This window comes from Echiichthys vipera, assembly GCF_963691815.1.
Source record: "Echiichthys vipera genome assembly, chromosome: 16".
NCBI classification, from domain to species: Eukaryota; Metazoa; Chordata; class Actinopteri; order Perciformes; family Trachinidae; genus Echiichthys; species Echiichthys vipera.
The window spans coordinates 22445906-22471296 of NC_139841.1; the positions used below are offsets into that span (position 1 = coordinate 22445906).

The 25391-nt window shown below is 42.8% G+C and overlaps 1 protein-coding gene across 1 annotated transcript in view; it reads left to right on the top strand.

Annotated features, from left to right (window-relative positions):
- Nucleotides 1–5603: 5603 nt before the first annotated feature.
- The window catches only part of ntng2b (netrin g2b), a gene marked incomplete at its 3' end in the record, with an annotated part of 67354 nt that continues 47566 nt past the window's right edge, over nucleotides 5604–25391 (top strand). The window contains exons 1-2 of the mRNA XM_083929453.1: nucleotides 5604–5843; nucleotides 18055–18698. Of these exons, the coding sequence (XP_083785579.1) occupies nucleotides 5625–5843; nucleotides 18055–18698 (863 nt within the window). The 5' untranslated portion in view covers nucleotides 5604–5624. The remainder of the gene's footprint in view (nucleotides 5844–18054; nucleotides 18699–25391) is intronic.

Here is a 25391-nt window from a genome sequence, read left to right on the forward strand (position 1 = left end):
GTCCTCTCCTCTAAAAATGCCTCTGCAGTACAAAAAGGGTTAAGGCTCATCTCAAAGATGTGAAAGGAGAGGGAAGGCCCTGCAAGGACAAACTATCGATCCCCTCCCGGGTATACTGCCAGTGTTTTATACACAGGTTCATAATTTCCACTGAATCATACATCTCTTTCTCCCACTGCCCCTCTTGTCTTTTGGCATCTTTCTTCTTCTGTTGCCCTAGAATGTGACCAGAGGTGTGCATTATGTAAGCCCAAATGCATGTCATTCACCTCTGAGGTGTGAATAACAGTTTCCTGGCTCACCATGAACTGATTATGCACATCTGTTTCTGTATTGGCAGTACAATGGTGTTACTTTAGCGGTTTCCAAAATGAGGTGCATGGACCTTTGGGGTTCTTGAGGATGTTGCAGGAGGTCCTCGGCAGAATGATGGATTGTTCAATTTCACATTTCTGTCATTTGATACCGACCAATTACCAAATTGAGCCCCATGTTAAAATACTTTACAGCAGAAATAATATTAGTATACATTTTTGTTTTAAATCTTTATAGTATGTATGAGGGAGAATTTTTCATATGACTCACCTGTTTAAATTATATAAGGCTTAAAGTTCTGCATTATTAAGGTCATGGCCGCTTTGAATGACAGGTGAGTGCACACACAGGAGTTTCACATTCATCCAGCCCGCCTCGGCTCCATCCTCGCTCCACCTCTTTGCCTATTTTTGGATTAGCTGGAAGCAGGCAGGAGCTGCCACAATAAAAACGGCTGGAGCCACAAGAGTTAGGGATGCATGGAACCCAAGCCCCGACCACAGCGACTTCCTGGTTGATCCAATAAGGAAGTGCCAAAAACTGCAGTTCTCTGAGTGTCCACCTGGAGTAGTTTGCACAATAGAGCAGTTTCTCAGCGACCCCCATGTTAAACAGGCCATTTTCACAGCATAGTTAAACCTATTTAAGTCCTGTTTACAAAAACATTCTTGTCTGTATGTTTAGGTCATATCTCTACGACAACACTGTGACTGAGGGGGGTAAATTGTTTTTGTACCAGGCTGGTTTTTTATTTTATTTGAGGTTAAAGTTTATGAATAATTAGAGGCCCAGACATTTGAGTGACAGCTAGACACTGGCCTTCACTTCACCTCGGAGGCTAGTTGTTAGAGTTAGCACGCTTACTCCGTCATCTTGACCAGATCTCGACCTCCACCAGGAGGATTCGGATGTGTTAAATATCAGTTTAAATCATATATCATAAATGCTGGCTGCCTGCAATTGACTCCCAGAATCAGACTCACGTTCTCGGAAACAAATCTCAATATTGACTCCCACTCCCTTTTATCTACTAGAGTGTTCTGTTAGCCTAGCTCCCGAGTGGTGGTGCTAATGGGGCTAATTCAGTATACAGTATACTCTCCCCCCAATGTCACATCAATGCCCTTTTTCCCCCTCATTTCACCTTAAAGAGGAAATGAGGCGGAGTCAAAGTCTGACAAGATAGCGACTCCCAGAGGCGAGTACGATTGGATCAAGTTGAGAGAACGGACGTCGACGGTGCTCAATCCATCCATCGGGTGGGTGGATGGGTGGGGTCATAAAAAATAATATTCTGATTTACAGTGGATAGGTTGTGGGTTGGTGAAATAATTCATCATTAAGGAAAAAATTCATTTCAGTTTATAAATGTAGCAGAGAGCAGAGCAGAGCAGCAGTTTTGGATGGTGTCTGAGCCTTTCCGCGCATCTGTAACAGGAGCAGAGATGGGAGCAACCGGAGTTGGTCTTCATTTCAGCTCTTCAGAAACCTATGGGTTAATCAGAAATTAAAACTCAAGATTAACTGGGTACTTAAGCGATTTAGTACTGCACTTCAATAAAGTTGGGATAATCATAAGAGACAGATTAAAAGAGTAGCTTCACGTCAGACTATAAAGCAGAAGGCTTCAAAGCTTCACCTCTGGGTGGGTATAGAAGTGTGCTGTGTTGCACCTGTGAGCACACTTAACCGTGATGACACAGTGTACTGATACACTTCTAGCTCACTATAGCATGATGAGAATTTAAACCACTGGAGGTCAGCAAAATCAGGATGTTCATTGCTTGTTAAGTTTTTTTGTTTGTTTGTTTGTTTTTTATTTTTATTTCAAAGAAAAAGTAAAAATCAAAGCAGCAGAGGTGTCTAGTCTGTGGTATGGGTCAAGTTCCAACAGTGCTAGAACCTACATTTCCCATAATGCAGATCAATAGAGTATTTCAGGGTCATCTTTTCAAACTGTTGAATGCTCTCTAATAGCTACATGATGCATTTTACAAATTGAGTAGGACTCCCCCTGATAAACTGAACAAAATGTGTAAAATCAGTGGTGTGCCCCTTTAAAAAGAACATAAAAAAACAAACAACATCGTGGCTGCACCCCCAAGTTAGGAACCACTGTATGACCTCATACCGTGCATAGTTTTGCAACTCCCTGGACTTTTAAGCTATGGACATAACAACAACAACAAGCCGCTTCAGTGTCAGCTGTAGTTGGAGATTAATGCTGTGTGGCGTCCCCTGCATGAAGAACTGAAGGCCCTGCTCCATAACAGCACCCTTATCCATATCACACACGGACAGCGCACAACTCTGCTGTCGCTGGAACCATTACACAGCATTGCACCTGACCTGTGCATCTTTGAACTCTATATTTGAACTATACGTTAAGATCCTGCATAATAACCCTATAGATAACTGATACAGTATGCACTGCAGACTGAAACCACAGCAAAACTTAAGATTGATAAGATGTTATGGGGGATGTATGGATTTTTTTTTGCAGCATTACAGGAGATGAATAATAATGTCAGATAAGGTCACATACAATTACATTCAAGTCCCTTAAGGAGTGTTAGAGGAATATATATTTTTTACTCCCTCCAAGTCAACAGTGTGTACATTTTTGTTTTACACATCTGGACACATAAGGGTGAGAGTACAGTAATATCAGAGCTCCGGTTTTCCGACTGGTCCTTTAAGCCTGACCTGGTGGGAAACAGTTTGGACCAGGAGCGGAGAGGGGAAGTTGCACCGCCCTGGTTCAGGCAGCAGGGCTGGAGCAGATAAAAGCTCAGATAGTGATTGAAAGTGATGGTAAAAGGATTTAGCCTGGGCATTAACAGAGAGAGAGAGAGAGAGAGAGAGAGAGAGAGAGAGAGAGAGAGGATAGAGAGAGAGAGAGAGAGAGAGAGAGAGAGAGAGAGAGAGAGAGAGAGGGAGAGGGAGAGAGGGAGGGTGATATTTTCCATAAAGCCTTTTTTTTCTCTCTTTCTTTCTGCCCTTGAGCATCCCGGATAAACCCGAGCTTGTAAAGTGGGAAGAGGAGGAGGAGAGGGGGGAAGAAGGGCGGGCACAAGCCTTTCCTACAAAGTCAATATTTTATACTTTTGATACTCCTTCACGCTGGATTTCAGTCCTCTTTTCCCAGCTGTTTCTAGATCTAGGACACCGATCTACCGGGCGCAGCAATCCAATAAAAAAGTATCCGGCAGAAGGCACAAACAAACAGCGAGACGGGGCAAGCAGATAACGGGAGTACAGAGAGGACCGCGGCCGGGGGACGAGTACAGTGGATGATCGGGGGGATCTTTTTTTTTTTTTTTTTTCAGCCCAAAGAGGGGGACGTGCACGTACTCCAACGCCACGCAAAGTGTCTCGCGGATGCGTGTCAGAAGTAAGTGTCTTTATCTGATAAGAAAACATCTCGCAACACGATGCATTTTTTTTTCTTTGGCTAAAGCTCTTTGAAGTCTGCACCGTGAGTTAATGTCCGGACCTCTCCGGGATAATCAAGAGTGGCGAGGGGGACTTTCACCTTCATTCCGCACTATTTCAGACAAACGCATTAATGCATTCATTTGTGAACATGCACACAGTGTGAGGGATGCTGCGCGATGGGGTGCACCGGGCTACAGTGGAGACTGACACACCCCTACAACACTGTCAGTGCCGGGAAATAGGCGACTTCACTTGACAACTAAACTAAGTCAGAGTCCACGGGGTTGTGTGGGATAGGTTGTGCAAGGACCTGGCTTCTGTCAGTGCGGGATGACAGTCGGATTATGATCAACCAGGGCACGCTGTAAAAAAAAAAAAAAAAAAAACGTCAAGCAGATGAATTCATGTATTCCGTTTAAAATCATAATTATAATTCGATTAAGTCAAAACATCCGGCAATAACTACTTCCAGTGCAATCTGTTTTGCATAAAGTTTATTATTACGTTAATGACAGTATGCTGAAGTAAGACAGAGTAACATCGGGCCTACAATCAATAAACTCACAAGAAAATGACACTTGATGCAAGGAAATGAAGTTGATCTGTGCGTAAAATTATCTTTCCTCTTTGCACATTTTCTCAGATTTGAAGGAAAAAAGGCCAGGCATGCTATTAAATGTCCCTTTACGTTCCCTTTAAATGTATATTTCTGGCAGTGCAATTATATAAATGTGTATATGTCAACAGCTGTAACCTACTCTCCAGCTCCAGCATTAGATGAGCAATTACAACTCTCGCACGCACGGCACGCGGCAGCAGCCAGCACGTGTTTTTACGCACAAGGTTATGCATAAAATGCTGCGCTTTTTAGTGCGTTTTTAATGTGCAACTCTTAACTCTTAATGTGCAACTCTTCATATTAAATATTGCCGACTAAAGAGGCGGGTTTAACCACACTTGACCTGCTTGAACCCAGCTTGCTGTGCCACACATTCACTTAAAAGTTCTCTTTATATATTCTGGAGACAAATGTTGTTGTTGTTTTTTTACTCTCCAAGCTAAATTAATCTTATTTAAGTGGTTAATTAAACTAAAAAAATAAGAACGCAATCCGATCATTTGCATGTACATTTCAAAGACCGACATTAAACTTTTATTCATGCAAAAGAGAAATAGCATGCAGGATGAATTTCATCTAAAGCTGAGCTCTGAAAAATATATTCTTGCATTGACAGTGAGATTAAAGATGTGCTGAATCGATGAAGATGCATTACTTGTCACACTAACTCCCTACTTCTCTCCCATTTGTCCTCGTTTCACCCCAGGACAATCAAAGGAGCTTGGCCAGTGCCAAACATCCAATGGATATACCTGAAGACGCAGGAACTTCTCCTTCATCCTCCCCGACCAGCTCCACTGTTTCCCTGCAGGACACTGCTCTCTGAGACATGGCTCTGCATTAACATCCCCCACCCAACTCCCTGCAACACTATGGTTAAAGTGTATGCCGAGATTAATCTCTGTAACATTATCTGCCTCTCCGCTCACTGCCCATCTTCCTCAGGAAGTCAGCCGTCAAAACAAGAAAGCATCCCTCTCTCGGCTTTCTGGGGACCGTCAATACTTGTGAAGAGACACTGAGCAAATGTTACAGCTGATACAGTGTACTCCTGTCATTTAGGGCATCTATAAGCCTGGAGGCGAGTTGCGTCAATTTACCTGCACCTCTCCATTCACAGCACAGCAGTATGGTAACAGGGATGTCCACTATTTCCTTATGATCACCGCTCCATGCTCGTCATCTCTCCTCTGAGCTCCGTGGCCCCCTCACCCTGTGCCGGACCCCGCTCCAAACTCCCCCCCAGCCTGCCATGCTCCTCCAGGCTGTGTTTCTGCTGCTGCTGCACTGCTTGGCCTCCACTCTGGGCCAGTACGAACTGTGCAAGTCCCTGGTGAGCACGGATGAGGGCTCGGTGTGGGAGCAGTACGCGTGCCAGCCAAAAACCGCGTCCATGAAAGACTACATGCGGATCAAGGTGGATCCGCCCGGAATCACTTGTGGAAACCCGCCCGAGAGGTTCTGCACTCTGGTGAGTCCAAGTCAGGGCTTGTACAGCATTTTAAACCTTTATTAATAACTTTATAATGTATAGAAACTCTAATATTTGAATGTGTTAAAAGTGTATACATGATGCAAATGCGCTTCATACTTTGGTTGGTCATTAAAATATAATTGCAAAAAGTAAAAAGTTGACAACCATTTTGGAATTCCACAAGGTCACAGGGTTTGTGACTATGCTGAACAGTGACAACAGTGCAAAGTTACGACAGAAAAAAAGGTCTAATTAGTCAGAGCAGGATTCACACTTAAAGGCTATAGGGACCTAAAACGGATGACATAGGTGCAATGACTTGGCATTGCTCGACCTCCCTCAGAGAGGTCCAGAGGTGTTGTTTACATTAGTATGGACTTGGCAGCTTGGGATCCGGTTTGATTAGGGCTTCTAGAGGACCTCACATTTCCTCCGGTAAAATGCATATAACGGGACCTTTTTAGTTCCAAGGACACTTAAGGGTGAGCTGCGGGAAAACTCGTTAAAATGTCTGCTACAGCAATATTTAACACATTTTAGCCTGCAGGCTAGTTCCCATCCCAGCTAATGTAAGTGTAATAATTTGAAATAAGGGTTATAAAACCATTGTAATCCTAAGAAGACTGCAATTGAACCCCCTCGTGCCTCTTCAGGGGAAAGTATTACATTAGAGGTTTGACTCACTGTGTGTGTGTGTGAGACTGCAAGTACGTCGCCATGATAACCGCCCCACTGACGCCGACTGTCCACTCACTGAGTTGGACAGTACTGAAAGTGCCAGACCTGTTTCCACAGCCATGAGTCAAGATCTCACAACAAGTGTTTCTCCAGAGTGTTTAAGCCGGTTTACATCACATTATACGCTCATGTCATGCTGTTAATTATGTGTTTGTATTCTGTGTCACTGGAGATTTGTTACCTTCAGATAGATTTTACAAACCACCCTCCACCTCCAGGCTCCCACTCTTCCTCTCGATGAGACTAATAACAGTACTTGGGGTCATTTGACAGGCGCAGGAAAGGATATTGTGCTCCTTGGATACCTAATAGTTAATGATTTGTTTAATGTAGAAGTAGCGGAAACCACTGTTGTCTTATGAAAGCCTCTCAGATGACTTTCTCTTGAAAACGGTCAGAGGCAAGGGGGAGGGGAGGGGCTTGGACGTGAAGAGAGATGCTTGCTGCCATAACGTATTGACGTCTGCCCCCTAATGGCCCTGGCCTGGAAACTTCTATAACTATGTTTCTGAGTGAGCAATGATGAAATATTGATGGGCTCCTTAATGGGCTTCCTTACAAGGGTTGGCCAGCGTTGCTCCATCCCAAGGATCCAGAGTGTGCTAGGCTGATGAGAGAGAAAGAAAGAGAGGGACAGAGGGCGGGACAGGAAGGAGTCTGGTCTTAGTCAGCACTTTTACATCGGACAGGGTCTTTATAGTGGAAAGTTCTGGTTCTTCTCAGGTCATCTGTGGCTGTGGGGATTCAACCAGCCCCCCTGGTGCACAAGCTGGGGATTTAGAGCTAAGAAGCTGTGAGATGAAAGTTTACTTAAGAAGTGAGGGATGTCAGACTCAAAGTCCTTCATAATGAGAGAGCAGAGCAGGTTTAATACTGTCACTGGAAATTTATTTGACTTATTTCTTGCTATTTAAGGACCTATTGAGCTAAAAATAGCTTTTCCGGCATGTAATAATCCATATTTTTGCTTTTATCTAACAGAAAATCTCTGAATTTTGGGTGGGGTATCACTACATACATATTTACTCCCAGCAGGGAATCATGGCCATTTCACCTCCACTGTCTTTCTTTTGGACTCGCTGACAGAGCATTAGTTGAGGGTCATTGGTAAACAGATCATTTATTTTCAAGAAAGAAGCATTTTTTTGCCTCTTTCTCTTGCCCCCGGATTTGGCAGCTTTTCAGAAAAGCTGGTTTCTTATCTAATTGGTGTACATTTACATTCACTCATTCAGCAATACCACAAGTCAAGGGAAAGTCGGGGGAAGTGGAAAAAAAAACTGCATCACCCAATACGCAGAGCTGCTCATCCTTAATAAGACTTGAGACATACTGCGGAAGATGCAAAATACTTTTTTTACCCTCTTCTTACACCCTATGAGTGCTCCAGTGTTCCTAAAACCTACGGGAGAATTCACTTTTCGGGGTTTTTGATGTTGAGCCATGCTGTAGCTTTCCCTGCTCGCAGATTTACAGTAGTTTTTGGTCCCTCCATCTCTAAAGGGATGCATTTTTTTCCCCACTCTATTTATCTCTCTTGTTCCCTGGGAATGCAGCATCCTTCCTCCTCAGCCAAAAAGGCCAGCATGTTGGCTTCTTTCAACATGACGGACTTCCAACACTGTGACAAAGATGCTACTGTCACTATTGCCGTGCTTGGAGCTTCAGTAGTTTCTTTGTAGTTTCTCCGTATGATAACTACTATGGAGTCTTAGCTTGCAGTTGAGGATGATGGAGTAAGGAGGTTTGAGGGGGGTTGAGGCAGTGTGTTGCAGAGGGGGATAGCTAATGATGAGGGAGAGGTGAGGAAGATCCAAGCTTAGCTAAGCAGAAAGATGAAATCAGACCACAGTTCCACAGTGGTACACTCGGTGTCGATACAAAAAATGCTGCATTCAAAAAGGTCTCAGTGTGCTGTTGTTTGTTATTTCGCTTTTTTGGTTTTGAACCGAAACCTTCAATCAACCATCTCCCTTGGGTCCCCTGAGAACAGAGAGCAACCGGATGCAAATTCACGATGTGTGCATGTGTAGGGGAATGTACAGTGCACTGTGACGTTAGAGAGGACCAGCAGGAGTGTGTGAAACATGTGCACGAGTTGGCTGACAGTGCACGGTAGTATGTCTAAGAAAGACAACAAAAATAAAGCACACCTTCCTGTTCCACAACACATTTGCCCATTTTAGAAGGTAGAAATCAGCCAGCTCTAAAAATAGACTTGAGAAGAGAGAGAAGCCGCGCAGCAGCGGAAGGGGAGCATGCAGGAAGGGGAGGAAGATGGCAGCTGGTAGCGTGGATGAGTGCTTCCCAGACTGGGCCTATAGCCATACTTCATACTCCCTGCCCAGTGTAGCCCTGCCAGGCCCGACTGGCCTGCCCTCCCCAGCAGTGGGCCATTGAGGCCATGAAAAAGGGCCACCCGTACCCAACAACGGGCTATCCCTGATGCACCTCCCCGGGGTAAAAGTTAGCCCAGGTGGCCAGTGTCCTAATAATACTCCCGGGAGGGGAATTTGGCCGCAGCGTGAGCAGGTTTGACAGTGCAGGGCATAATTAACGAAGGGAACAGAGAGAAAGAAACAGACAGCTAAAGAGAGCGACAGAGAGAGTGACTGTACGAACAAGGGAGGTGGGGGAGGGTGTAGTGATGTAATGGCATGGCTTGCTTCCCCATTAGGACACAGTTGAAAGTGATCAGAGAGTGTTTAGATGTGTTGGCAGAACGCGGGGATAGTTATAAGTGAGATTTATCCCTGACTGAGGTGATACTACAGTAAGAGGGATTGGCCGCAGGGGCTTAGACAGCCTGAGGTGAACTTAGCAAACCTTGCATCGTCCATCAGGATCTCAGGACTGATGGCTGAGTAGAGACCATAAGTATAGAAGCTACAGAGCCAGTATTTGTTTGTTTTATGTATGAGAGGTACACCGGCCACAATATTTGAGTCATAATTCAAAAGGAAATCTGTCCCGGGTGGTTTTAATCATATTTGTGTCCCTTATGATTGTTGTTCATGATCAAATTTTTACTTACAACCTTAACTGTAGAGTTTTGGCAGCTTTCCAACAAAACTTCAATTGCAACAGAATCCATCTCAAAAATAGGCAGAAGGAAATCCCCTGGACGTTCCCAAAGACAAGTATTTGAGATGGTTTCTGTTGCTTTCAAACTTTCTGGAAATCTATAGGAGACACATGCGCTCATCCCCAATTACCATTGTTCTTCCTGAAGTCCACATTTCACAAAAATCTATAAAATAGAATTGGTGAGTAAATGTTATAATAATCAAGGGACAAAATAGATATCAGGATAAACTATTATATTGTCTAAATTGAAAATAACATGCACATACTAACTCAAATTCTACAGAAAATCTGGTTTGAGTTTATATTTTTTCCACTGAAGTTCTTAATAAAATCTTAATAAAACCCTAAAGCCCGGGGCACGGTACGGATGGACAGTGTGAATGCACCCTAAATCCCTACAGTACCTTGCCTATTTAGTGTAATGTCTGAGTTTTATGATTAATAAAATCTGTTACACCAGATCAAGGGGCACATACCACACAAAAACCTATTTGAGGCAAAAGTCAGAAACTAGCTAATGTTTGCCTTCACCCGTAGAAACTATTAAACTAGCTAGAAAGCTAGCTGCTTTCATTACTACATCTTCTCCAGCGGCTTATGAGACACACGCAAGTGTAGACTTTAATGAGGACGTGGGGCACTGCAGGGATTGGGAGCGAGGCAGGCAGACAAGACGCTCAACTAACGTCAAGGTTTAGAAATGGTATGGTCCACTTTAGGCTTGTCTGAAATACTATTACAAGAGTCTTCCAGGCATGAATATTGAACATATATTGTAATATTCATGATAACAAGTAAGAAGGATAGAGAGTATAAATGATTCGACTCCCCGGACCTGTTGATTTTACTTTTAATTCAAACCCTGGTTGCATTGTGGGTAATGTAGCCAGGTTTTGACAAGGAAGAAGAAAGCGTGGAGTACAATATCTCTGCTTCTGCCGCTCGATTTTGATCCTTTTTTTAATCATGAGTCTGACACCGTTACATGACTTCAATGCTGAATCTGTGGAGCGCTCTTTAAGAAAGACAGAAAGCATAACATAAAGATCTCTGTTGCGCAATCCACGGCATTTGTCAGAAAGCTTAAAATCATTTTCCGGCCCATCTGCCTCCTTTTATCTACATCTCCTCCTTTGTGACTGGTTTAGATTTAATAACAGACATCAATAAAAGCTAATAGCTTTTACCTGAATTCACCTCATCAAGAAAAAAAAAAGCAACTGCCCCGGATATTTTTGTTCTTTGAGTGCACTGTATCTTCTGTGAAGCATTACCTGAATTCTAAGATAAGCTCCTAATATAACTCATCCTGGTCCGACTGTGGTGATCTGAGAGGGACAAGCTCTGCTGCTGCTTTGGAGCAGCATGGTGTACTGCTCTGTCCTTCTACTCTCCTCCTCCAGCACAGTCACACATGCCTACTGCACTCTTTTACTTTTACACACACACACACACACACACACACACACACACACACACACACACACACACACACACACACACACACACACACACACACACACACACACACACACACACACACACACACACACACACACACACACACACACACACACACAGCTCAGACACATTTACACTTGTCGACTGCTGTTTTGTGAGACATTTTACAGCATGCGAATAATCACCGTTTCTGGTAATCAAAGTAAAAGGATTTGTAATTCAAATATACACATACACACTCATGTATGCACACATTTTTCAGGCAACACACACGCAGACACACCATCTTCACTAAGGGTAACAAGAGCGAGCATGATGGAAAAACCTCCAACGAAATAAAAGATTAACGTTATAAGTGAAAAAGCAATATCCCTTTCTCTTCCCCTCTGTGGCCTTTTTAATGGGAGGGTCATTTCATTCGATGTTTCTTCAAAACAAAATAAATTGTGTTCTCTGAGTGTGTGTCTCTACCTTTATTCCCCTTGCTAGCAATATAACTTAGAAACTTCTATAAGTGGACGAAGGAAATAAAGAGTTGAGAGAGGGCAAGGTGGTGACAGAAGATATTTGTGTGTGTGTGTGTGGGTGTGGGGGGGGGGGTCATAAAAGCTAGGTAAGAGACAGCCAAGGTCTTGCATAGCACAATAGTCCTTATGCTTTATTTCTGTGTAAGTCATAGACTGTATAAAATATGGACAAAGTAGTCTCTGTGATGTCATGCATGGGTTTCTGCAGACCCGAAGTGAAGCTAGAAGCGGGTGGCCCCCTCTTGGCTATAGTTGTCCCCATCTTGGTGGGGCCCGACGGTGCAAATACAAAAAAGGGGCGTGGATAAAGTTTGCCAGACTGTAAACATGTTTATATCTGCTGTAAAGTTGGATATTTTAACACTGGGGTCTATGGGGAGTGACTCGCTTCTGGAGCCAGCCTCAAGTGGCCATTTGAGGAACTACATTTTTTGGCACTTTTGTGATGATTTCATTTTTCAGTCGCAGTATTGTGGTGCTGCAGAGATGTCCCGGCCTATAAATCATAATCGACTTAAAAAAAAAACTTTGTTTGATTCTGATCCTCCCAAAAATCCCACCATGATCTTTTTTCAATGAAAATAAAAATAATGACTCAACAATAATTACCTCCAATTATGTGAATCATATATCAACTGCAAAGTCGGTCAAAAATAATCCTATTTACGTATTTTTCTCATATCGTGCAGCCCAGGTGAAAATACATAATGGCATTATTAACGTGTAGAATCACAATGTTATCCCACAAGTAAAAACAAGGAAGTCACTCATCGCAGACGCATCATGGCGGCTGTTGTCGTGGAGACAGGATCCAAGCGAGTATAATTACTGTAGGGCTTAGCCGTGCGGGCCACCTGCCGCAGCAGTTGGCCAGGATCGGCGTGTGTATATGTATGTGTGTGTGTTTGCGAGTGTGTGTTTGATAGTGTTGGTGTGTGTGTGTGTATCCTGGCATAGATATAGTAGGCCAGGGCAGAGTAGTAGCAGGAGGCAGAGTGGGATAAGGAGGACAGGGCGCACAAAGGGCTTAAACATAACCTCGCGCGTAAGTCTCTCATGGGGGATAAAAAAAGAAAAAAAAAAAGAAAAGTCCAGCCTATATTACAGTACATATCACCTCTACTACTGTAGCTAATCCTAATGGGCTCGGAAAGGTCAGAGCAGATTGATGAACAGCAACATGCAGCTTTTGGGCCAGACGCTCAAATCCAACAGAGAAAACAAGACGTAAAAGAAATATTGCATTGGTCTTTGCTTCCTGCCAGTTTGCGGATTCGTCTGCACACAAACACACTCTCTCAGAAACATAACTGTCATCAACGCAATTCAGCAGCGGACCTATATGGAGTGTGAACTGTAGCTGGGACAGTGTGACAGTGTGATCATTTTCAATAGGATTTGTAGGTTGAGGGTCATCCCCACAACAACAGCCTACTAATCCAGTCCCGTGTGTGTAAACGTGTGTCTGGACTAAGGTCAGGGGACGCACTTATGGAGGGAACAAAAGCAGCTGGGCTGCTACAGTACAGAGTAGCTCTCAACTAACATTAGCAAGTAAGAGTGCCCTTTATCTAATTCTTATTACCGGTTCCAGTTGCAGTTGTTTATGAGCATTGTAGATTAACATCCTAAATGTGTTTGCACTGACAGGGATCTCTATCAGAGTCAGTGCAACAGGGATAATTGGGTTATGAGATAGAGGACAATGCTACCATTGCCGTTCCAGCGAGGCGAGAGATGGATTATCTGCAGGTTTCAGTATGAAGATTCTGTGGCTCCGGTGCTGTGTCTTCACATGCATTATGATCCTGTGTAGCGTCTTCTGAGCCGTACAGCTTCCCTCAGCACCGGCTCAGCATTTGCTTATGTTTGGAGTTTTCCCACTCTGAGTTGTCACCATAAATCAGATGATTTATAATCTCGGCCTCGCAAGATTGTAACTTTTGCTTTTGTTATTAGACCACTAGAGTGGGTTTGACTGACTGCTCACTCCCCCCCTCCCCTACAGTCCAATGACTTTATTAAAAAGGCAGAACTGTCTGCTGCTTCTTGGCAATAGACGTGAAAAGGTGAACGTCTGAAAGGAAGCAGTGACACATGATCTGTTCTTGCACAGTACATTGATATTATACAGCCTTGCTTTCACGTTAGAGCTTACATCATATGGGAGAACCTGGTGTTTAAAGTAATACTCCATCCAGTATCTTTTGAGTGTTAAGGAATCAGCCTCTAGCCTTGAAAGGTTGCTGCAGATAGTTTTGTCAGCTGGAATTCATGTTACTTCATGAAAACATCTACAAACCACTGCTGCATCTGTGTCTAGGTCAGTATGCGACAAACATATATTTCCTCACGAAATATAGCTAAATACACAACTGGCGTCTGTCGTGGAAATTTTCTGCTCTTGGTGAAGAATGAAATAACGAATTCTTGCCGGCCGACAAAGTTTATTTTCTTTGCAAAGAAAAGGTCAATCGACATGCGGGCGGTTCGAATGAGGAAAGACAAGTGAGCAAAAGAAACCTTGAACATTTATACCTGACGAAAGCCCACCCCTTGAATGTGTATTACATCCTTTGTCTTACTGTGGGGTTGACCAGCCCAGACATCCTGCCGTATAATTAACAGGTCTGATCAACACAGTTCAGAATACACAAGGGTTGAATACATCATGAGACAGTGAGCAGTTGACTGTCTCTGAAACGTGAAATGCAATTACAAGGTCTAGTCTTTAAAATACACAAATGGCTGGAAAAGAAAAAGGGATCTGATATCTTGGGGGGAAATCCTTCTGTTCTGCTGTCTGAAAGGCTTCTCAAGGAAGAAGGAATATTCAAATTTACCATTACACGTCTCAATGAACTATTTCATGTACTTCCATCAAGGAATCAACTCTTTACAGCCACCTTTAAAGTCTTCAGGCAGTGAGTGTTAGAAACTGAATGATTTTTGGGGGAATATCACTTTACAGTCATTACGCAATCCAATTCTGCTGTGCTGAACTTAAAGCGTTGCAGCATTACGTTATATTAGTGTTCCATCAATTTGTGTAATTCATGTTCTCAGTGTAACTTCAGTATCTTCAGTCATGGCTCTAATTTGATAAATGACCAAGTAGGTGAGTTAATGTTATGCATCACTCTAATCAGAGTCGGGGTGAATCTGCATAAAACATTTCATTCTATATTGCGCGGATTTTGGCCCATTAAGACGTGTCTTTCTTTAAATTACTTCTGCAAAGTTTATTGTTAGACATGGTTTAGAAATCTCGAGATATCATCAAGGAAAAGGCACATTAATCGACCGTATTATCATCCTTAACTGCTAAATACCAAACTTGGGAAAGATAAAGATAAAAGTGACTATATGAACTTTTAAAAAAAGAAGGCTTTTAATCAAACTTCTTAGGTCTTTAAACGGGTTCAAGAGAGCTCCAGAGGCCTCTTGAATTGGTTAAGATACTGAGTGGCTGATATCGGAGACACACGTCTTCTACGAGCTGTTTTGAAATGATTGTTCAAAAAATAATTGGTCGTTTTGAATAAAGTTAAATGAAGAAACATGAGTAAATAAGAGTTTTAACTTATGATTAGCCTTGGGTTTTACATGTTGTAAAACATGATGTTACGACACGTTTTCTTTTGCTTTGCGTTTACCAGCGGTGCAAACAGCAAGGAATAATGCTGGCATTGATTTTGGTCCTGAACAATACACCTGCCATGACATAGTTGCATAGCAATGCCAGAGCGTACGAGTCAACAGCTGGCTATTTAGGACCAGGTTATTTCCAGGGAAGCATTCATTCCAAAAGTTACGGCGCTGATGCATTAAATGCTGAGTTTGCTATAATGTAGAGTAACCAGTTTCCTTTTGTTCATCTGTTCTTGAATGTTCTGTAGCGAGCTGTACCCAGCATGCCGATCAGTAGTGTAATGCAGGGGTGTAAAGTCGATCAGATGAGCGGTTGTTGAGAAAATCCACTTGAGATCCGCTCTTAATGGTTATGATTACTCTTTGCCGTGAGTAGTTTTTTCACTTTTTAACTTCTTTCGAGCGTTATTGAGTGTAATTCTTAAAAGTGTGCCTTACAAAATTAGCGACACACCGAACTGACTACAAGGTTAAAAACATACAGCAGAAAGTTCTTTCTTTGACTAATAGTGGAGAAGATGAAACTGGGATCATGAATTGCAAACAAGCTGCTGCTATTCATTTGTTTGTCACATGCAGGCCAGATGTTAAAGCAGCACATATTTGATGTCACTGGGGCTTATCTTGTCGGCTTTGCCTCTTACAACTGCTTGTCATTTGTTCTTTGGCACGTTATATTTAAATATCTAAAAATAATTATTGAAGTGAATCTGCTTTATTGTGTAGTTGTTGTTGTTGCCAACACAATTGTCATTTAAACACTACAATTATAAGTAGTAATAACACGACCAGCAAAAAATAATATAAGGAAAAAAACAAGGAAAAAAGGGAAGGAGGGAGGAGATGGAAGAAAAAAGAAGGATATTTTAAGACTCTGCACCTCATCAAGAGCTTGTTAAAATTTAGACTGTTGGATTCTTAATAAATAAAAGAAGAATGATAACATCAGCTATAAGATTGAATCAGTTAGTGCACAAAACAGGAGCGGAGGGTGGAAACACAGCCGAGTAGAAACTTCACAGGCCCCAGCAGCTAATTCTCAAACTTAAATAAAATTGCAAATAACACAAATAATGACCCGTTTGATACAATGAATGTTTGCGACTAAATATCTCATAAAATAATAACCCCTTATCAGTCTAATTAGTACAACCTGGGGGCACAACGAGTCTCCTGAAAGTGATACAATCCAAACAGTGTCAGAGCTGCATTTTGCAAATTAAGCACCAGGAGAGATGACTGTGCGGAGCTCTGGGATTTCTTTGTGTAAATATTTAACTTTGGTGGTGATGTAGATGTCAGACAACTGGCTTACAAGAGTCAGCTTCATCAATTTTACTGAAATACGTCTCAATATGACGAGACAGTAAGTGAGGAATTAGGGATCCTGGGGAAACTTGTCAGGGCGAAAGGATTTTAAACTTCACAAAGTTTTGTGAAAACTCTCAATGGGCGAGACAGGACAGGACATAATTTGCAAAATGGAAATGTAAGAATCTGAATGAGCTGATAATTCCTTTTTCTTCTTATATAAGAGGCATCAGATTTCCTAACAGCGGGTGAAAGGCCTTTCTTAGTGCAGGTGGAAAGATGCTGCGTGTGAAGAGTGTGAATAATCTGTTGACTTCTGAGTTCTGTAGAGTGGCCGCCGCTTTAAAGTCTTGGCATCGCTAGAAGAGGAGGATCAATTCTCTGGAGTTAAAAAGTGCAGCAGCACTCTGCTGTCTATGCAAAGACAGTGATGATGCACGATCCACTTGACCTTCACACTTCCTGTTGCTGTGTTGTTTGGCAAGTTTACTTTTAAAGTCTCTGTCCCTCACTGCCTTGGCAATGAGATGAAGGCCCTCCTCATCCTTTCTGGGAGCAAGATGGGCATTTTTTTGTGGAGAGGGACCAAGTCAAGTGATCTGGATACATCTATGCTTTACAGGGACAATTCAGAGGAGAAACTGTAATACAAATTCTCTCTAAAGCTAAAATGGTTGTTGTCTCGTGAATTGAAACATTTTTAGCTGCAATTACATTAAAACCAAGTTTGTGTGAGGCTGGATTACAAAATTGGCAAAGCAGGAAACTCCCTCAGTGACCCCCAAAGTCCCCATGATCACTGTGTGGCAATTACTTTGAAGTAATTTCATTAATTGCCATTTTTGCTGGGAAAATATGTACCGCTGTAAACCCCATAGAGAATCTCTGGAAAATCCTTGGCAACAAAGCAATGTCTAAGAAACCCACTACAGTTACTGAAATGTGAAAGAGGCTGCAATAAGAGTGGACCAAGATCAAACCAGAGCAGTGGGAGACACTAGTGATGTCCTGTGGGCGCAGATGTGCTGAAGTCATTCAAAGCCGAGGCATCTACACTTCCTGTTCATTTTTTAATTGCTACAGCGCAAAAAAAACATTGTTTAAATCTTCTCTTCTGACACAATGGTTACTGTTACTGTTCTCTCATTCTCTCATTGTGTTTTTCACAAAATAAAGGTTTTTATTGAAGTGCCTTGCTTATAAAAAAAAAACATGCTAGTACAGCAGTGGTATAGCCACAGCAGATATTATATAAAATTCTGTATAGTAAAAATTAACAGTTATTCAAGGATGTACACACTCAATTTTTTAAATTGAATTACAATATATATAATACTTTTATAAACAGTATTATTATCTAAAAGGCTGCTATTATTAGATTATTCTCAAACCCTGACTGATGTATTCCTGCTCTGTCTTCATCTCTCTTTTAGGAGAACCCGTACCTGTGCAGTGATGAGTGCGATGCCTCTAACCCAGACTTGGCCCACCCTCCACAGCTGATGCAGGACAAAGAACGCACCGGTTTACTCACTTACTGGCAGACAGTCACATGGAGACGCCACCCAGAGCCCCTGCTGGCCAACATCACCATGGCCTGGAACAAGAGTCTGGAGCTTTCAGACGACATCCAGATCACCTTTGAGTACGGCCGTCCTACAATCATGGTACTGGATAAGTCCATGGACCACGGACGCTCCTGGCAGCCCTACCAGTTCTACGCAGACGACTGCATGGATGCCTTCAACATGCAACCGAAACGCGTGCGTGACCTCTCGCCCGCCAACATCACACGGGTCATCTGCACCGAGCAGTACTCGCGCTGGGTCGGCTCCAAGAACGACAAGAATGTGAAGTTCGAGGTGCGGGCACGCTTTGCTGTGTTTGCAGGACAACGGCTGCAGAACATGGACAGCCTGTACACTCGCATGGAAAGTATGAAGGGATTGAGGGACTTCTTCACCTTCACCAACCTTAGGATGAGGCTTCTCAGGCCTGCTCTCGGAGGCACCTATGTCCAGAGAGACAACCTACTCAAGTACTTCTATGCCATCTCCAACATCGAGGTACCTGCCAGGTGAGGGTCAATGTTGTCTCAATTAGGGATGTGCATATGTTCACTCACTTGGAGCCAAATGGAAAACTGCAGTATGATGTAAAACAAGATCAACTATTCCAAAATAATTGCAAAAGAATGATTATGAAAATGTCAAAATCTTGGTGCAGCTTTAAAGGTTTGGCAAACAAAGACAATATGCAGCACATTTACAAACCAATCATAATTTGATGTGAAAAGAGACCAGAAACCATTATGTTAGTGCCCTTTTTAACAAAGACACATACACAAAGGCAGAAATGAAGGCAAAAAAATAAGTCTTTGTGACTACTTTAGAAGCTGCATGTGTCTCTGCTGTCATACACTTTTATTCTATTTACATTGTAGCACAAAACCTATACACAGTGTAAGGATAGTAAAACGTTTCCCACTGCTTATTCTGGTGCAGAAGTTGGTGTATTTCATTTTTAGGATTTTGAGAGTAACAAACAAGCTTCCATTCCCCTCCATCATAATTGGGTAGAAGCAAAAATCACACGGACGAAAACATCAACAGATAAAGTTCAAGCTACCTGCATGACTACAGTGAATACCATAGGTGTAAGAGTTAACTCTTTAGTTTAAACAGCTACCCTAAAGCTCCACTAAATACAAAACATTGTGTGATCAAATCGCCAAGCATCATTCAAATGTATCCATTGAAATGACACCAGCCAAAACTAAAAATAGAGAGCATCTTGTTTGGGATCACACCAGCTCCAACGCCCAAATTAGCGGGGGTGGGCAATGGCCCCTTTCCAACCCCCCTACTTCTAGTGCCCTTACTCGGACCCCACCCATCTTTGAACTCTGCCTTCATTTGGATCTCAACTACACACATGTATCTTGCAGGGTTGGGAAGATAAAATAACAAAAAATGTCCATAGACAGACAGACAGATATATAAACACCCGGCAAAATATTTGAAACCGTCCCTGTGTTAGTTCCCAGGACAATATGTGTCTCCAGGATCTTTTCATCTTTCACGATGATACACGCACACACACACACATACACACACACACACATTATGTAAAACAAAACTGGCATCGCTGACATAGCTGGTAACAGAAGCTTACATAAAAGCATAAGCAGGAAAGATACATTTAGCAGATTTAAATTTTAAAGAAACCTGTAAACTGTTAAATGTCTTTTCACAAGAACGACATGTAAAGGAAAACCACCTGACGATGAACAAACCCTGCGGTCTGACACTCACTCACACACAGCCTTTCTGATCTGAGGGTGTTAAAAAATGACCCCTCTCTCTCAACATGAATCCCCGTCTGCTTGTCACAGGCCCGTGAGTACAATGATTAATGACAGAAACATACGGCCTCGGTGGTCTAACGTAAACCACCATCCACATTCTGCCAGCAGAGCCGGGAACCCTTACATGGCAACTTTGTGACAGTGAAGGATGCTCGGGGCCGTCACGCGCCTGCTTAGCATCAACAAGCCATCTCTCCTACCTTTCAGAATTATCATTCCAATCAATACGGGAGGCTGACATTTGAATGGTATTTAACATCCGCGTTGGGATGGCCTAGAATGGAAGGAGGTGTGGATTTGTGTGTGTGTGAGTGAGTGTGTGACAGGGTTCGTTGGCGAGAAGGAGGAAATGGGTGAAAATGAGCAAGCGTTCACGAGGGGCATTGGCCGATGTGGGCGTCTTGTGTGTATGTATGTGTGGAGTCGAAGTATGGAGGTTGTTTGATGAAGTCCTGAGTGGATGCTGACACAGCACACATACGCACACAAACACACACATAAACAGCCCTCTGGCACTGTGGAAAGGGCCTGCAGGTATTGATCACAGCCACTTTTCAGCCTCAGCACAGAATCAGAGAGAGAGAGAGAGAGGGAGAGAGAGAGAGAGAGAGAGAGAGAGAGAGAGAGAGAGAGAGAGAGAGAGAGAGAGAGAGAGAGAGAGAGAGAGAGAGAGAGAGAGAGAGAGAGAGAGAGAGCTCGGCCCAATACCCTGGGGGTGAAACAGTCCATCCCTCAGCCAGAACCTTCACCACAGCCAGCAAACGTAATAATCAACCATGTCTGTTTTGAAATATTTGTGCTTACTTCTTTATATAGCAGACCACATCTAAGAATTTACGATCTATCTCGAATTCCCTGTTGTGCGGTTCTGCTTCAAACACCCCCCCCCCCTTACAACAAATTCTCTTCATATTTATATTTCCAGAAAACGGACTTATTTTCTGTCCTCTTCCAGAGAGCAGGGCTGGTGGCAGCTGGAGATAGTGTCAGTATGCGCTGGATCTGGTAACAGAGGGACCCAAATTTAGCCTTGTGGAGATGACTGAGGCCAGTCCGTCTTCCGCCCCCGGCCACCCACACCTCCCGTAACATAATCACTAATCAATAAGTTATTCTGGGCAGCCAGCAGGAGTATTAGGTGATAGTGGTGGGGGGTCTTCAACAGTACAGTACAATCAAAAGTGTCTGATGCTTACGGCTGGGAAATTGATTTTTGGGGAGCGAGACGATTAGTCAATGTTCCCTGGACAAAAGGCTAAGCTATTTCATCTCATCTCATCTGGCCTTAGTAACATATTGGGATTCCCAATGCTTAAAATTTGAATAATGAATATTCCACTCCGCTGGTTCTCCGGTGGGGATGGTGCACTGAAATGGGTTTTATATGATCAAGACCGAATGGCAGTGTACCGCAGGTCGCCACGGTAATGAGATATGCTGGTGTTATCGATGGAGAGAGGGTTGTAGTCACTTCCTGGCTGTATTGTATGTCCCCAGGCCTCTATATGTGGCTCTCTAGCTGAACCCAGTTAAAAGTAATTATTTTTAGTTAACTCTTCTTAATGACGTGAGTTGAGCCTGGACAGAGACAGCAAAACAACCCCTTTTCCCCCCATCAACCACTGTAGGATGTTACCTCTGTGTGGGACGTGTCTCTGTTATCTGACGTTGCATTGTCAGAGTAACTGGCTGGGATCTAAAGAGCTGGCGCAGGTATGCGGGAAGCCAGGTACTCAGGGCTAAATAGTGCTGCTTTATCAATAAATACGTAACCTGATAGGCCATTAAGTGCAAATCTATGTAAGCTAGGTTTGATAGGAGAGAGGTTGTATATTTAGATTTGGAGACGCAATTAAAATACTCAGCAAACTGGATCTGCAGTAAGTTGTGAGAGGGCATTTAGGGTAGAGGGCAGCCAGAGGGGGAGCAAGGATTTTGAAGAGAGGAGGTCAACCAGAGGGAAAGGAGGCAAAGACAAATTGGATAGAGATGAGAAAATATTATTATATGATACAGCATCACTCACTTTCTGTTGCAAAGTTCTTCCAAGGTTAACTGTAAGGAGCTACAGTACTGACTACAATATAAACTCTAAGCCAAGGTGTTTTGGGTTTCGAAAGCCTCAGGCTTCATGCTCATTTTACAGGCTATATTCAACCCTTAGATGTGGCCATTTCCATATCACTGATGGGCCATGTGAAAGCCATCTCCAACCATCAAAGATAGAGTAGCAAAGCCTCAACTCTATCATCATTTACATCAGTGAAATCCTATTCGCCGGGAAGCTTTACTCATAAGCGGAGCTCTCAAATTCCCCTCTCATTCACTGGGCCTCCATCCCTGTTCCCTCTGTCCCATCTGTCAGCCGCATTGCTGGACTGTGGTGTGGACTATACGCTAGCCTGTAGTCTACATTATGGATTAGATGTGGGGTCACGGATTGGGCCTTTTTAATGAAATAAGCAGCAGGTCGTACGGTGGGTCTTTATAATGGAATAAAGGAAAGGCTGTAAGCTCAGGAAGAGCCAAATAAGTGGATTAGGGCCAAGACGGGGAGAAGGAGATGGAGCAGGATGAGGGGGAAGACAAAGTCTGCATCCCTTTTCTCTCCTGGCTAGTAATCGCTGCAACATCAGGTCTTCTTCTCCCCTGCTTCTCAATTTGATTTGAATGGCTGACGAGGGGGTGAATGGCATTTAAGAGAAGCCAAGTATGCAGTCCCAGTGTCTCTCATTCCCTGACGTCACTCGACTGAGCAAGCAAACTCTCAGCATGTACGACAGGACAGCAGAATTGCTGATGATTTTTGACCAATAATTGTGCAAGCAGAATTTATAGTAGGCCTGTGAAGGTATAGATTTCTTTCTTAAAAAGCAACATATCCCCCCTCGGTTTAGCTAAATAAACATTTTGACCTGATCATCAAAGTAATTAGAATTCCTTCTGAAGAGATCAGGAATGTGTATCATATTCCATGACAATCCGTCCAATCACTGTTGAGACATGCGGACAACCACAAATGTCAACCTCATGACAGGTAGAGGTAAAAAATAAATAAATAAATAAATAAAAGAATTTTAGTTATTAGGCTACAGCCGGTAGCCTGGCTAAAGATGTAATAATAATAGTGCCCCCTCTACTACTCTGCTACTAGCAGTAGAAAACAACTCTCTGTTTTTGTCTATGGGCTTTGCCCCTAATTAGATTCGATAGGCCGAGTCTTGTCTAATGGCATTATCTTGTATCAACAGCTAATTATTTTCCAGTAGTGAAAATGAGTTGAGATCAGACCTGGCAGAATACAAGCCGTTTAAATGCTAATGATATTCAGAGTGTTTTTACATGGTCATGTTGTTTCATGCCTGCATCTCGACGCATTTGTCTGCCGTGTGTCTGTTTCCCTCAGTGCCATCCTGGCTCCCCTGCTGACAGAGCTAATGTGCAGAGAGGTTTTAACTCTCTGTCCCCTCACATGCTGGAACAGACTGGCACAAGAAACTTTACCCGAGTTTATTAACATGTTGCAGAGATAGAGAAAAGACAATCAAAGCAGATTTCTTTCATTATTCTGTCTGTGTTATACCTTGACAGACGGAGCGGCAGAAGTCCTTTGTAAAATAGAAAAACAAAATGTGCAACTGTAGTCACGGATATTATCAAAACCATGAAGGGACAGACTTAAGGGATCTTTCAGCTTGGAGTAATTTCTTGGAAATGGACCATGCAAGAATTTTGTTTTACGTGAATACATCACCGTGAGTATTTGCCTCAATGCTCAACACATCTCTAATATAATTGGCTCTTTTTCATTAAAACGCTCATGTGTGTTGTGTTTCTTGTATTTGTGCAGACTAAGGTTGTTCAAAGTATGAATACTTCAAAACTACATGACCCAAAATGACACAATATCCACTTTCAGTAGTATTTTAATTTTTTTTTTAATTATATTTTTGTGGCAGGGACATTTTTTCTGGTATCGACTATCGTTTTTTTTAATGCTAGTATTGAATCAAAGTTTAAAATAATGTGACAACTAAGGTGCACTGAGGTTCAATCATTATATAGGCATGAAAACTCCGATATCCAATTTTGAGAATATGACATCGAAGTTACCAGAAGACAACAAGACCAGGTCCCCAATTTAACATAATGGCGGTGGACGGTGGAATCGCAAATCCCACATCACTCATGCGATGCCATTGGGCCCAAAAATACTTTTTACGTCTTCCCCAAAGAGACATCTGTGGATAAATTATTTTGAAATGACTTGCATTATTTAAAAAGTTGATTAAATCGATCTGATAACATTTCACATCTTATGGATCTTATTTCATCGTCTCACCGGTGCCTTAAACATGCCTCACAGCAGCCTTAGAGTTGAATCGTGGGTATTGTAGGCGCCAGGTTTTGACTAGGAATAAAAAAAAGACAATGTCGTTGGTTCTGCTGCATCGATTTTGATCCTTTTTCTTAGAAAACTGTCCATTATAAGTCTGCAATGAATGGAGTGCAAAAAGTACTGAAGTATTCTTTTAACAGAACAAAGAAGAACTATTGCAAAGAAACATTTTGCAAAGAAACATTAACAAATATTAAAATTATAAACGCAACATACTCATTTGAACCTTGAAATCAGAAAGCTTCAGTTACCCTCATCTGTACTTTAGCAGTCATGCTGCCGTCTGAAGGATGGACTAATTAGACCCTGACTCGTGGCCTCTTACAAAGGTTTATTGCTATACTTGAGGCATGGATAAGGATGACAGGGCAGATAGTGAGGAATCTCTGTCTCCATCATCTCCACCGGAGAACAAGGAAGCACAGATGCTTCTCCTCTGCTCTCTTTTTGGAATCTAAAGAATTTTTTTGTCTTACTTATCCAATGTAGGGTGACTTTGACTTTGGAGACTGTCACCACTATTTTAGAATTACACCAAAGTTTTCTTTTGTGTCCTTTGCAGAGTGAAGGTGAGAGAATGGTACTGTAGGTATAAGCCTGGATCAGGGGAAGAGGCAGAGAAAGAAAAGAGGGAGGCAGATGATGGATTAACTGCTAGTTCCATGGGACTAGCTGGGGTGTGTGATTTTGTGATGAATGATGTGAGGTGTGTTGCTCTGTAAATGTTATTCTCCAGTTCACGTGGCCACCACAGAGCAGGGTAACACCGTCTTCCCACATATTCTCCGTCATTTCCACCCTTGAAAACTTCCGTCTATTCTGTTTCAAGTGGAAACCGCTTTGTGCCAACTTTTCCTTCATGCATGAAATATAGGATTCACGCTTGATGTGTGCTGCGGTGTGTGTCCTCGCCGAAGACAGGAAACCATCATGCGTGGTCCCTCCCATCCTGTTCAGACTCCTCCCCTCTGGGCTCCTCTTCCTCCGAGGGAGCTGAGGCTCAG